This window comes from Anomaloglossus baeobatrachus, chromosome 1 (genome assembly GCF_048569485.1).
Source record: "Anomaloglossus baeobatrachus isolate aAnoBae1 chromosome 1, aAnoBae1.hap1, whole genome shotgun sequence".
Lineage (NCBI taxonomy): Eukaryota > Metazoa > Chordata > Amphibia > Anura > Aromobatidae > Anomaloglossus > Anomaloglossus baeobatrachus.
Window position 1 is genome coordinate 344,617,693 of NC_134353.1, and position 12,522 is coordinate 344,630,214.

Consider the following 12,522-nt stretch of genomic DNA (forward strand, 5'->3'; position numbering starts at 1 on the left):
ACGAATTAAAAATCCCCAAGGTAAGACCTTCATTTCACTCACAGCAGCACAGATTGATCCACTCTCTTCCAAGCTCTTTAATGATTTCCTTCATCCTCAGGGCTCGTGGACCTTGTGGCAGCTGTTATCGAGTCTATACTGGTTGTGTGCAAGACCCCATCGTGCTGTTTTTCCACAATTTTTGCAAAAACAACTTTTTTTGACATAAAAAAATGCATGTGTCATCACTCGAGGGTAAAGGAAGGGAGAGAGAGGAGTCTGTTCAACTACTGTATTTTTCGGACGATAAGATGCACTTTTTTCCCCCCAAATGTTGGGGGAAAGTTGGGGGTGCGTCTTATGGTCTGACTATAGGGCTGCGGCCGGGAATGAGGGTGCTGCGGTGGAGCGGGTCATCGGGGTCACGAACAGGCTGTAGCAGCCTGCTGTGACCACGTGGGCCCGCTCATTACATATGCACACCCATCCTCCTGCCCATTTCTCAGCGCAGAAGCCGGCGCTGACAGGTGGGCGGGAGGACGAGCGGGGACGCGCGCATAGTAAAGAGCCAGTCCGCATGATCACCCCTGGCAATTACAGCCTGGAGTGATCATGTGCAGCTGTATTCACTGCCCCCCACGCGTCACCTTCAGTGCGGGGTGCAGCGAATCACTGTACTCACCCGGCCCCGTGTGTGGAGCCATCCCCCTGCAGCACGCGATGTCTTCCTGTCTGTGCCGGTCAGCTGATCTCTGCTGATCAGCTCATCGGCACAGACAGGAAGACATCGCGATGCTGGAGGGGAACGGCTCCACACACACAAGTCAGTGGCGCAGAGAGGAAGATGATCGGTGCTGCAGGGAGTGAGGAAAAGGTGAGTATAAACGTTTAGTTTTTTTCTCTGTGCTATAAGATACAGGCCATATATCAGGATGGTATATGAGCACGATGGGGGCATATAGCAGGATGGGAGTATATGAGCAGGATGGATGGGGGGTATATGAACAGAATGGATGGGGGAATATTAGCAGGATGGATGGGGGAATATGAGCAGGATGGATGGGGAGTATATCAATAGGATGGGGGTATATGAGCAGGATGGGGGTTTATAGCAGGATCATATACAAGGCAGGAGGATCATTACCAGGATGGGGTACCTCAGTAGAGAATTTGGGGACATTACCCCTATAACAGTGTCAGCAGCAGATCCTCGCCCCATAACAGTGTGTCATGACCACATTTTTTTGCTTTAAGTTTTATTTTCCTAATTTTCCTCCTCTAAAACCAGGGTGCGTCTTATAGTCCGGTGCGTCTTATAGTCCGAAAAATACGGTAGTCTAGAGTTTCCATCCAAAATCTCTAAAATACGTGATTTCAGATGAATTGGATCCATTCACTATAATGAGACAGGCAGAGTTACACTGCAGAACAGGGGGTAAATGGAGACCACAGTCTGCCTTTTTAATGCGGCACAAAACTGCATGAACGTGCTTTTGTGAATGCCTACAAGACAGATGGGAGATTCAATTGAATCAAATTTTTCAGAAATTTAGATGGAAGTCACAATATAAGTGCTCAGAGTAGCATAAAGCCTTATTTGCAATATTTAGGAGGAAATTAACAAATCAACACCCGTTCAAAAGTTGCTTCTAATTTTACGCCATTTATTGTGCGGTAAAATTGATAAGTCACCTTTAGTTTTCGAATCAGTATTATTACGGTGATACAAAATTCATGTTGGTTTTTGTGTTTTTAGACACTAAAATCAGATTAAGGCTATGTGTGCAAGTTGCAGATTTGGTGCAGAAATTTTCTGAATCAAATCTGCTCCTTCTGGCAGAAAAACGCAGCAAAAAATCTCATGCATTTTTCTGTGATGTTTTTTTCTTAAAGAAGTCAATGGCTGGAAGGGCTAAAAACGCAGGCAAAATCGCCCCAACAATTGACATGCTGCAAATTATTTTCTGCACCAAATTAGCAAGGAAAAATGAAGCAATGTGCGCACAGCACTTCAGAATTCTCAATGTCAGCTACGCTAGCAAAGTCAAAGATAGACACGCAGATGTGTCAAAATATGCATCAAAAACGCACTGTGTGCACACAGCCTTATAGAAAAAAAAAAACAAAACACTTTTTGCATTGCTTTATTCTGATAGGTATAGCTTTTTTATTTTTCAGCTGACCGAGCTGATCAGTGGAATTGCTGCGTTCTTGTTACAGCCGCCGCTGTCGGCTGTAACAGGAACTACGTCATGATAGCTTCACATGAGCCCGTCACTAATATGGCAACCATCGGCTTCCCGTGATGGCGTCACGGGGCCTTCGATGGTGGCGGAGAAAGATGATTTCCCCGCTATGGCCATTTAATTTGCATTGATACATTTTGACAGTGCAATCTAAGGGGTTAACAAATGCAAGTGGATCGCGGATCCACCGCACCTGTAAGCCTCACAGGTCTGCTGTTCAATCAGCAGACATGTGCAGGGATAGTCTCCGGCTCACCGCAGTAGCTGGCAGTAATTAACCCTTCATGCACCGGTATGTAACAAACAAACAATCTGTTTTTGATCTTGTTTGTCGCAGTGCTGCATAAAAGTAATTGTGATAGTGCACTACGAGGTGGGGCTTTGGTCTTGTTTAGGTTGCCTGCTTTCAAGAAATATGCATGTCTAATTCCACTAATTTTATAAAGTGATACTTTTCACATGTGCTGTTAAAGGAAACCCATCACCATGTTTTTGCTATGTAACCTAAGACAGCATGATGAAGGGGCGGAGACTCAGACTCTAGAGTTGTATCACTTACTATGCGGTGTTTTGCAGTTTCAAAAACAAACTTTTTTTTTGTGTAGGAGATAGTCCAAAGGCACCCCGACCACTGATTAGAAGCTGTCAGTATAGAATGTGCACAGAAAGCTGCCAATCAATGTGGGGAGGGTATTACACAAGGCTCAACATTCTGAGTTCTGCTAAATCTGCTACAGAAGAAGGGAATTTTGTTTACTTACCGTAAATTCCTTTTCTTCTAGCTCCAATTGGGAGACCCAGACAATTGGGTGTATAGGCTATGCCTCCGGAGGCCGCACAAAGTATTACACTAAAAGTGTAAAGCCCCTCCCCTTCTGCCTATACAACCCCCGTGCTCCCACGGGCTCCTCAGTTTTGGTGCAAAAGCAAGAAGGAGGAAAAAAATTATAAACTGGTTTAAAGTAAATTCAATCCGAAGGAATATCGGAGAACTGAAACCATTCAACATGAACAACATGTGTACACAAAAAAACAGGGGCGGGTGCTGGGTCTCCCAATTGGAGCTAGAAGAAAAGGAATTTACGGTAAGTAAACAAAATTCCCTTCTTCTTTGTCGCTCCATTGGGAGACCCAGACAATTGGGACGTCCAAAAGCAGTCCCTGGGTGGGTAAAATAATACCTCGTAATAGAGCCGTAAAACAGCCCCTTCCTACAGGTGGGCAACCGCCGCCTGAAGGACTCGTCTACCTAGGCTGGCATCCGCCGAAGCATAGGTATGCACCTGATAGTGTTTCGTGAAAGTGTGCAGGCTCGACCAGGTAGCCGCCTGACACACCTGCTGAGCCGTAGCCTGGTGCCTCAAAGCCCAGGACGCGCCCACGGCTCTGGTAGAATGGGCCTTCAGCCCTGAGGGAACCGGAAGCCCAGCAGAACGGTAAGCTTCGAGAATTGGCTCCTTGATCCACCGAGCCAGGGTTGATTTGGAAGCCTGTGACCCTTTACGCTGGCCAGCGACAAGGACAAAGAGTGCATCCGAGCGGCGCAGGGGCGCCGTACGAGAAATGTAGAGTCTGAGTGCTCTCACCAGATCTAACAAGTGCAAATCCTTTTCACATTGGTGAACTGGATGAGGACAAAAAGAGGGTAAGGAGATATCCTGATTGAGATGAAAGGGGGATACCACCTTGGGGAGAAATTCCGGAACCGGACGCAGAACCACCTTGTCCTGGTGAAACACCAGGAAAGGGGCCTTGCACGACAACGCTGCTAGCTCAGACACTCTCCGAAGAGAAGTGACTGCTACTAGGAAAACCACTTTCTGCGAAAGGCGTGAGAGAGAAATATCCCTCATTGGCTCGAATGGTGGTTTCTGAAGAACCATCAGCACCCTGTTCAGATCCCAGGGTTCTAACGGCCGCTTGTAAGGAGGAACGTTGTGACAAACCCCCTGCAGGAACGTGCGTACCTGTGGAAGTCTGGTTAGGCGCTTCTGGAAAAACACAGAGAGCGCTGAAACTTGTCCCTTAAGGGAGCCGAGCGACAAACCCTTTTCCAGTCCAGATTGAAGGAAGGACAGAAAAGTGGGCAAGGCAAAAGGCCAGGGAGAAAAACCCTGAGCAGAGCACCATGACAGGAAAATTTTCCACGTCCTGTGGTAGATCTTGGCGGACGTTGGTTTCCTAGCCTGTCTCATAGTGGCAATGACCTCTTGAGATAATCCTGAAGACGCTAGGATCCAGGACTCAATGGCCACACAGTCAGGTTGAGGGCCGCAGAATTCAGATGGAAAAACGGCCCTTGAGACAGCAAGTCTGGTCGGTCTGGTAGTGCCCACGGTTGGCCGACCGTGAGATGCCACAGATCCGGGTACCACGACCTCCTCGGCCAGTCTGGAGCGACGAGGATGACGCGGCGGCAGTCGGCCCTGATCTTGCGTAACACTCTGGGCAACAGTGCCAGCGGAGGAAACACATAAGGGAGCTGAAACTGCGACCAATCCTGAACTAAGGCGTCTGCCGCCATAGCTCTGGGATCTTGAGACCGTGCCATGAACATCGGTACCTTGTTGTTGTGCCAGGACGCCATGAGGTCGACGTCCGGCACCCCCCAGCGGCAACAGATCTCCTGAAACACGTCCGGGTGAAGGGACCATTCCCCTGCGTCCATGCCCTGGCGACTGAGATAATCTGCTTCCCAGTTTTCCACGCCTGGGATGTGAACTGCAGAGATGGTGGAAGCCGTGGCTTCCACCCACATCAAAATCCGCCGGACTTCCTGGAAGGCTTGCCGACTGCGTGTGCCGCCTTGGTGGTTGATGTATGCCACCGCTGTGGAATTGTCCGACTGAATTCGGATCTGCTTGCCTTCCAGCCACTGCTGGAACGCTTTCAGGGCAAGGTACACTGCCCGTATTTCCAGAACATTGATCTGAAGTGAGGACTCTTGCTGGGTCCACGTACCCCGAGCCCTGTGGTGGAGAAAAACCGCTCCCCACCCTGACAGACTCGCGTCCGTCGTGACCACCTCCCAGGATGGGGGCAGGAAGGATTTCCCCTTCGATAATGAAGTGGGAAGAAGCCACCACCGAAGGGAAGCTTTGGTCGCCTGAGAGAGACGTTCCTGTCGAGGGACGTCGGCTTCCTGTCCCATTTGCGTAGGATGTCCCATTGAAGAGGACGCAGGTGAAACTGCGCGAAAGGGACTGCCTCCATTGCTGCCACCATCTTCCCCAGGAAGTGCATGAGGCGCCTCAAGGGGTGTGCCTGACCTTGAAGGAGAGATTGTACCCCTTTCTGTAGTGAACACTGCTTGATCAGCGGAAGCTTCACTATCGCTGAGAGGGTATGAAACTCCATGCCAAGATATGTCAGCGATTGGGCCGGTGTCAGATTTGACTTTGGAAAATTGATGAGCCACCCGAAACTCTGGAGAGTCTCCAGAGTAGCGTCGAGGCTGTGTTGGCATGCCTCTTGAGAGGGTGCCTTGATCAGCAGATCGTCCAAGTAAGGGATCACCGAGTGACCCTGAGAGTGGAGGACCGCTACTACAGTAGCCATAACCTTGGTGAAAACCCGTGGGGCTGTTGCCAGGCCGAACGGCAGTGCCACGAACTGCAGGTGTTCGTCTCCTATGGCGAAGCGCAAGAAGCGCTGGTGCTCTGGAGCAATCGGTACGTGGAGATAAGCATCGTTAATATCGATCGATGCAAGGAAATCTCCTTGGGACATTGAGGCGATGACGGAGCGGAGGGATTCCATCCGGAACCGCCTGGTCTTTACGTGTTTGTTGAGCAGTTTCAGGTCCAGGACAGGACGGAAAGACCCGTCCTTCTTTGGGACCACAAACAGGTTGGAGTAAAAACCGTGACCCTGTTGCTGAAGAGGAACAGGGACCACCACTCCTTCTGCCTTCAGAGTGCTCAGCGCCTGCAGAAGAGCCACGGCTCGCTCGGGAGGCGGGGATGACCTGAAGAATCGAGTCGGGGGACGAGAGGTGAACTCTATCTTGTAACCGTGAGACAGAATGTCTCTCACCCAACGGTCTTTTACCCGTGGCAGCCAGGTGTCGCAAAAGCGAGAGAGCCTGCCACCGACCGAGGATGCGGATTGAGGAGGCCGAAAGTCATGAGGAAGCCGCTTTGGTAGCGGCACCTCCGGTGGTCTTTTTAGGACGTGACTTAGACCGCCATGAATCAGAATTCCTTTGATCTTTCTGAGGCCTTTTGGACGAGGAGAATTGGGACCTGCCCGCGCCCCGAAAGGACCGAAACCTCGACTGCCCCCTCCTCTGTTGGGGTATGTTCGGTTTGGGCTGGGGTAAGGATGTATCCTTTCCCTTGGATTGTTTGATGATTTCAGCCAAACGCTCGCCAAACAATCGGTCGCCAGAAATTGGCAAACTGGTTAAGCGCTTTTTGGAAGCAGAATCTGTCTTCCATTCCCGTAGCCACAAGGCCCTGCGGAGTACCACCGAATTGGCGGATGCAACCGCCGTACGGCTCGCAGAGTCCAGGACAGCATTAATAGCGTAAGACGCAAATGCCGACGTCTGAGCGGTTATGGACGCCACCTGCGGCGCGGAAGTGCGTGTGGCTGCATCAATTTGCGCTTGACCTGCTGATATAGCTTGTAGCGCCCATACGGCTGCGAATGCTGGGGCAAAAGAAGCGCCGATAGCTTCATAGATGGATTTCAACAAGAGCTCCATCTGCCTGTCAGTGGCATCTTTGAGTGAAGCCCCATCTTCCACTGCAAGTATGGATCTAGCCGCCAGTCTGGAGATTGGAGGATCCACCTTGGGACACTGAGTCCAACCTTTGACCACGTCAGGGGGAAAGGGATAACGTGTATCCTTAAGGCGCTTAGAAAAACGCTTATCTGGACAATCATGGTGATTCTGGACTGTCTCTCTGAAATCAGAGTGGTCCAGAAACATACTCGGTGTACGCTTGGGAAACCTGAAACGGAATTTCTCCTGCTGAGAAGCTGACTCCTCCACCGGAGGAGCTGAGGGAGAAATATCCAACATTTGATTGATGGACGCAATAAGATCGTTCACTATGGCGTCCCCGTCCGGAGTATTTAGATTGAGAGCGGCGTCAGGATCAGAATCCTGATCAGCTGTCTCCGCGTCATCAACCAGAGATTCCCCCCGCTGAGACCCTGAACAATATGATGATGTCGAGGGAATTTCCAAGCGAGCTCGCTTAGTCGGTCTGGGGCTGGGGTCCGTGTCAGAGCCCCCAGCCCGGGATCTATGAGATACCCCGGGGGGACATTGTTGGTCCAACTGAGGGGGGCCAGGGAACAATGATTCAACAGTGTCCCTGTGCTGAGATACCGGTCTGGACTGCAAGGCTTCTAGTATCTTAGCCATAGTTTCAGAGAGTTTATCCGTAAAGACTGCAAACTCCGTCCCTGTCACCTGGATAGTGTCAGCAGGTGGCTTCCCCTGGGCCCCTCTTAGCAGAGGCTCCGGCTGAGTAAGTGCAGCAGGGGCCGAGCAGAGCACACAATGAGGGTCAGTGGAACCTGCCGGTAGCGGCGTCGTACATGCGGCGCAGGCAGCATAGTAAGCCTGTGTTTTGGCACCCCTGCCTTTTGTGGGCGCCATGCTATTGTCTTCCCTGAGCAACACAATAGGGTATATAGCCAGAATCAACTGTGCACCATACAGTGTAAAGTATATACCATAAACATATAATTTATAATTACACTTCTGCACAATGGGGCTAGCACCACAGGTGCTGCTTACCACCCGCTTAAAGCGGTTGTGAGGCCACCAGAATCCCTGCCTGGGTCTCCCAGAATTTGTCCCCCTCTGCAGCGTCCGAGGAGCTGACAGGAATGGCTGCCGGCGTCCTGAGGAGAGGAGGGAGCCGTGGGCGTGACTCAGAAAGTGCGGGAACTGGTGCCCCACTGTGCACAGTGAGGGGGATGGAGTATGCAAAGCATGCTCCAGCCCTCATTGCTGCTCGTCTGTACAGCGTCCCGCCCTTCCCCTGCCTGTCAGGGCTGGGGGCGGGAGGAAAAAAAAGACTAGGCCGCAAAAGCCGGGGACTCGAGTAATAAGCGCGGCCGCCGTATAAGCGCGGCCGGCGTGGAAGTCCCCGGCGCACTACAAGTCCCAGCCGCGCCGCAGTGTTAACCATGGCAGCGGCGGTCAGCGCGGTAGTCCCCATACACAAACACACTCAGCGACGCTGAGTGTGTAATGGCACATTTAACCCGGTCAGCGCCGCGGTCCCCGGTGCACTAGCACACCCAGCAATGCTGGAGTGTTGCTGTGCGCGGTCCCCACGGGGACACAGAGTACCTCCAAGTAGCAGGGCCATGTCCCTGAACGATACCCGGCTCCTATCCAGCAGGCTCCTCTGGAGTTGTGGATGAAGCACGGTCCCAGTGCCTGGAGACCGATAGGATCCCACTTCACCCAGAGCCCTAAGGGGGATGGGGAAGGAAAACAGCATGTGGGCTCCAGCCTCCATACCCGCAATGGATACCTCAACCTTAACAACACCGCCGACAAGAGTGGGGTGAGAAGGGAGCATGCTGGGGGCCCTATATGGGCCCACTTTTCTTCCATCCGACATAGTCAGCAGCTGCTGCTGACCAATCAGTGGAGCTGTGCGTGCATGTCTGCCTCCTTCGCACAAAGCATAAAAACTGAGGAGCCCGTGGGAGCACGGGGGGTGTATAGGCAGAAGGGGAGGGGCTTTACACTTTTAGTGTAATACTTTGTGCGGCCTCCGGAGGCATAGCCTATACACCCAATTGTCTGGGTCTCCCAATGGAGCGACAAAGAAAAGACAGATGCTATCATAACTGCTGAACCTAGTAAACTGATACATCACTAGAAACTAGTGTCTCTGTCAACTGCTTTCAGATTACAAAGCAAAAACCTGCTGACCAATTCATTTTAGAACCAAAATTTTACATAAATCAGAAGACCATGCTATACTAACCTTTCAACTGATTTCTTATTTTTAGATGTCTCTTGCTGAATACGGGTAGTTTTGATACCACTTGCTTTACCTTGAAAGACAATCAAGAATTAAAGTTGTAATTAAATAGAGTACAAAATGTAAAAATAAAAAAAAACAATTACTAAAACAACAAAACTTATCACAATAATGAAAAAATAAACAAAAAGTAAAAGCAGATGCAGACTACAATTTAAGAGACTAACATGTTTTTGGCAAAAACCACAAAAAAATTGCAGTGTAAAGCTAAGTAAGGCTATGTGCGCACTAGAAAATGGAATTTTCTTAAGAAAATTGCACACCCTCTGAAAGATTACCGCACACGCAGCAAAAAACGTAGCAGACTGCAGCCGAAAACCGCATGTGGTTTTACCTCGGTTTGTTGTGGGTTTGGCCGCCGGTGGTTCCCTGCGGTTTTTTTTTACCATTATCTATGGCAAAAAACACAGGTACCTGCGGAAAAGAAGTGACATGCACAGTCTTTTTGCTCCAGAAATTCTGCAGCAAACCTGTAGGGGAAAAAAAACTGTGTGTGCACACTTTTTTTTTTTTTTTACCATAGGTTTTGCTGAGGAATGACTGCAGAAAGGTTATGAACATTTTCTGCAGCAATTCATGCAGCAAAACCCGCAGTGTGCGCACAGGACCTAAAGGTATTAATACTTTAAGCGTTAAAATTTTAACATCCGTTCTAAACAAATAAAATATAAAAGAGCTTTCATTAAATGATGAAATGGAAAAAAGAAGGTTCCAATACTTTTTAAAAAAAAAATAGTCAGAAAATCCCTTCAACCCATAAAGCTGTGATTTCATTGTCTTACTAGGAGTTGGAGCCTTTTTAACTTCCACAGGTGTAGAAAATCGCGAAACCAGTTTATTCTTAAAAGGAGAGACCCAGCCACTTGAACTGGAGCCTCTGTCTTCCTCCATCACAAAGGTATACTTGGGTCTGTATTTAAGAAATAATTGTAGTTAAAACACCTGCACAAGAGCACATACTATATACATTTAAAGGGAACCTGTCACCAGATTTTAGCCTTCTAAACTAAAACTAGCACCTTAAGCAGCGCCTGTGCTAGTTTTAGTTTAGAAGGCCAAAATCCGGTGACCGGTTCCCTTAAAGTCCTGTACACATTTGTAAAGTACGTTTTTCAAACTCTATGGTGTTTGTGCTAGCTTTTCTAACAACAATGTCAAGTAAAAAGTCCCCGATTCATCATCCTCTATGGGACTTTTTTGGAATAAAAGTCTTAAGACTTTTTTTTTATTTTGACTAAATTGTGGAGTTTGAGACATTTTTAAACTAGATTTTTCTGTCCTCTAAGAGACTGCTTGACAAAATAAGCAAGGTTTTTATTATCTGGAGGTTTTCAGCTAATTCATCAATTTTTGTGCAATGATACCCCGATGCAAACACTTAGGATGAAATAGAAGTTGCTTATATATAAATGTAATTAAAATAAACCCCACATGAATAGAGGCAGTAAGGCGGCAATAACACATTTCATGGAACACGTTCTAGAATCATCCCCTTAAAACCCATGTACTCTTAGAATTCTTTTTTAATAAACAAAAATGGTTAAGCAACATGACAAATCAGCCATTCTATTAAAAAAAAAAACATTGGGGAAGAAAATCATAGTCTCAGTAGACATAGGCAGCTAAAGTCAGAACAAACCAATGAATCATGGGATTGATCAAGCATAAAGAAAGAGAAAGCAAAATTTGAGATGAAGTGTAAATAAATATTTAAGAAAAAAACATTTTTGTCATTTTTCTATATTGATACACTGGTCTCATTATATAACTATTGTATAGAGATGAGCAGATCAGGCAAAATTCACTCGTTCACACAGATTTTCCAAGGAAATTCAATTCGTGGCGCAGTTATTCTCCACAAATTTAATGAACTTATTTTGCTCTGGGGTCTCTTCAGACCCCATTCCATATCTTTAGAGCCCACCACTCACGCTGAAATCCCTGGGCCTTCCATGCAGGCCAAAGACATCTGGCTTTAAATGAAGCCCAGGAGGATTCTGTGCATGCCAGCGCAAGGTCATGGTGCACGCTGTGACATGATGGCTTTGCAGCCTTGCACATGGGATTTCAATGCAAGTGGTGTCGATCTGAAGATGCCACAAGGACAGTACAGGTGATGCAAATTTTTTATTTTTCATAGTAAATTTTTATGGCCCTTTACAGTTTAGAAGAATGGCAGCCATTTTGCTGAATCTGCAAGGAAGTGAGGGAGAGAGGGACAAAATCTGTGCCCCCCTCCCAATTATCTCCGGTACCTTCTTTGTGGTGACAGGGAGGAATAAGAGAAAACCTGATGGAAGGAAGGAAGGAAGAATAGTGTCTTGCTACCCTCTTACGCCATCTCTGTGACATAGGAGCCATGCATATATGAATTAAAAATCCCCAAGGTAAGGCAACCTCTCAACAAAGGGAAAGACATGGGCAGGAGGAAGTCCCTAACACTGAGGAGTCACTGGAGTTGGAGGCCTTGCATTCTAGTAGAGCTAGGCTAGAGTTAAGGTTTCTTTCAGTCACAAAGAGGGGATGACTTTATTGACCCTCTGGAACCGTGATCCCCAACCTTTTGTACCTAAAGAGCCATTGTCAACATGTGATACTTGTACTGGCTACAAAAAGGTTTAAAAATGTCCAAAATACCTGGTAGCAAAAAGTTTTAACAACGTATAGTTACTAGGTATCACATCGTATGGGAGAATTAGAACATTTATTTAAGTAAATATTCATTAAAAAAAATACAGCAGATTTGAAAAAAAAAAAAAAACAATTTTCACCATTTTCAGATCTGCTAGATCTGACAACAAGGGACGTGGCCAGAGTTGCCTCAGTATTGAGTATCGCTTAAGCAGACCTGATAATTTTCTGACCACTTCCCAGAGAATTCACACCACCCATCACATCTTAAGTCATATCATGCAACGCAAGTGTACCAAAGGATACTCAAGCCACTTCCCAGAGTAGCCAGACCATCTAGCAAAGTTCTCGCAGTACTGTATATTGTAAAATGCTGACCAGGATAGTTCTGATCACGTCCCAGCCTGAAATTGGATCATCAGGACAGAGATCTCTCAGTATGGTGTATTGTGCAAATGTACCAGGCCATATTCTAACCTCTTTCTAAAAAGAAGTCACAGCAACACGCAGAAACTTCTCAGTATGACATGTCGTGCAAGTAAGCGAGGCAGTACTCTGCTAGTTGGTGTGACTCCCCGCCTGGGAAGTGATCAAAGATTTGCCAACATTTCTTTTTCTATCAAACGAAGCCGATGGTTCTCAGA

The 12,522-nt window shown here is 47.8% G+C and overlaps 1 protein-coding gene across 3 annotated transcripts in view; it reads right to left on the reverse strand.

Annotated features, from left to right (window-relative positions):
* CENPC (centromere protein C) overlaps positions 1-12,522 on the reverse strand; it is a 290,257-nt gene that overhangs the window by 215,881 nt on the left and 61,854 nt on the right. For 2 of the 3 annotated variants that reach the window (XM_075352389.1, XM_075352388.1), the window contains exons 8-9: positions 10,030-10,157; positions 9,191-9,260 (exon numbers count right to left, since the gene is read on the reverse strand). In XM_075352389.1, the coding sequence (XP_075208504.1) occupies positions 9,191-9,260; positions 10,030-10,157 (198 nt within the window). The remainder of the gene's footprint in view (positions 1-9,190; positions 9,261-10,029; positions 10,158-12,522) is intronic. The other variant, XM_075352390.1, reaches the window with a different exon arrangement.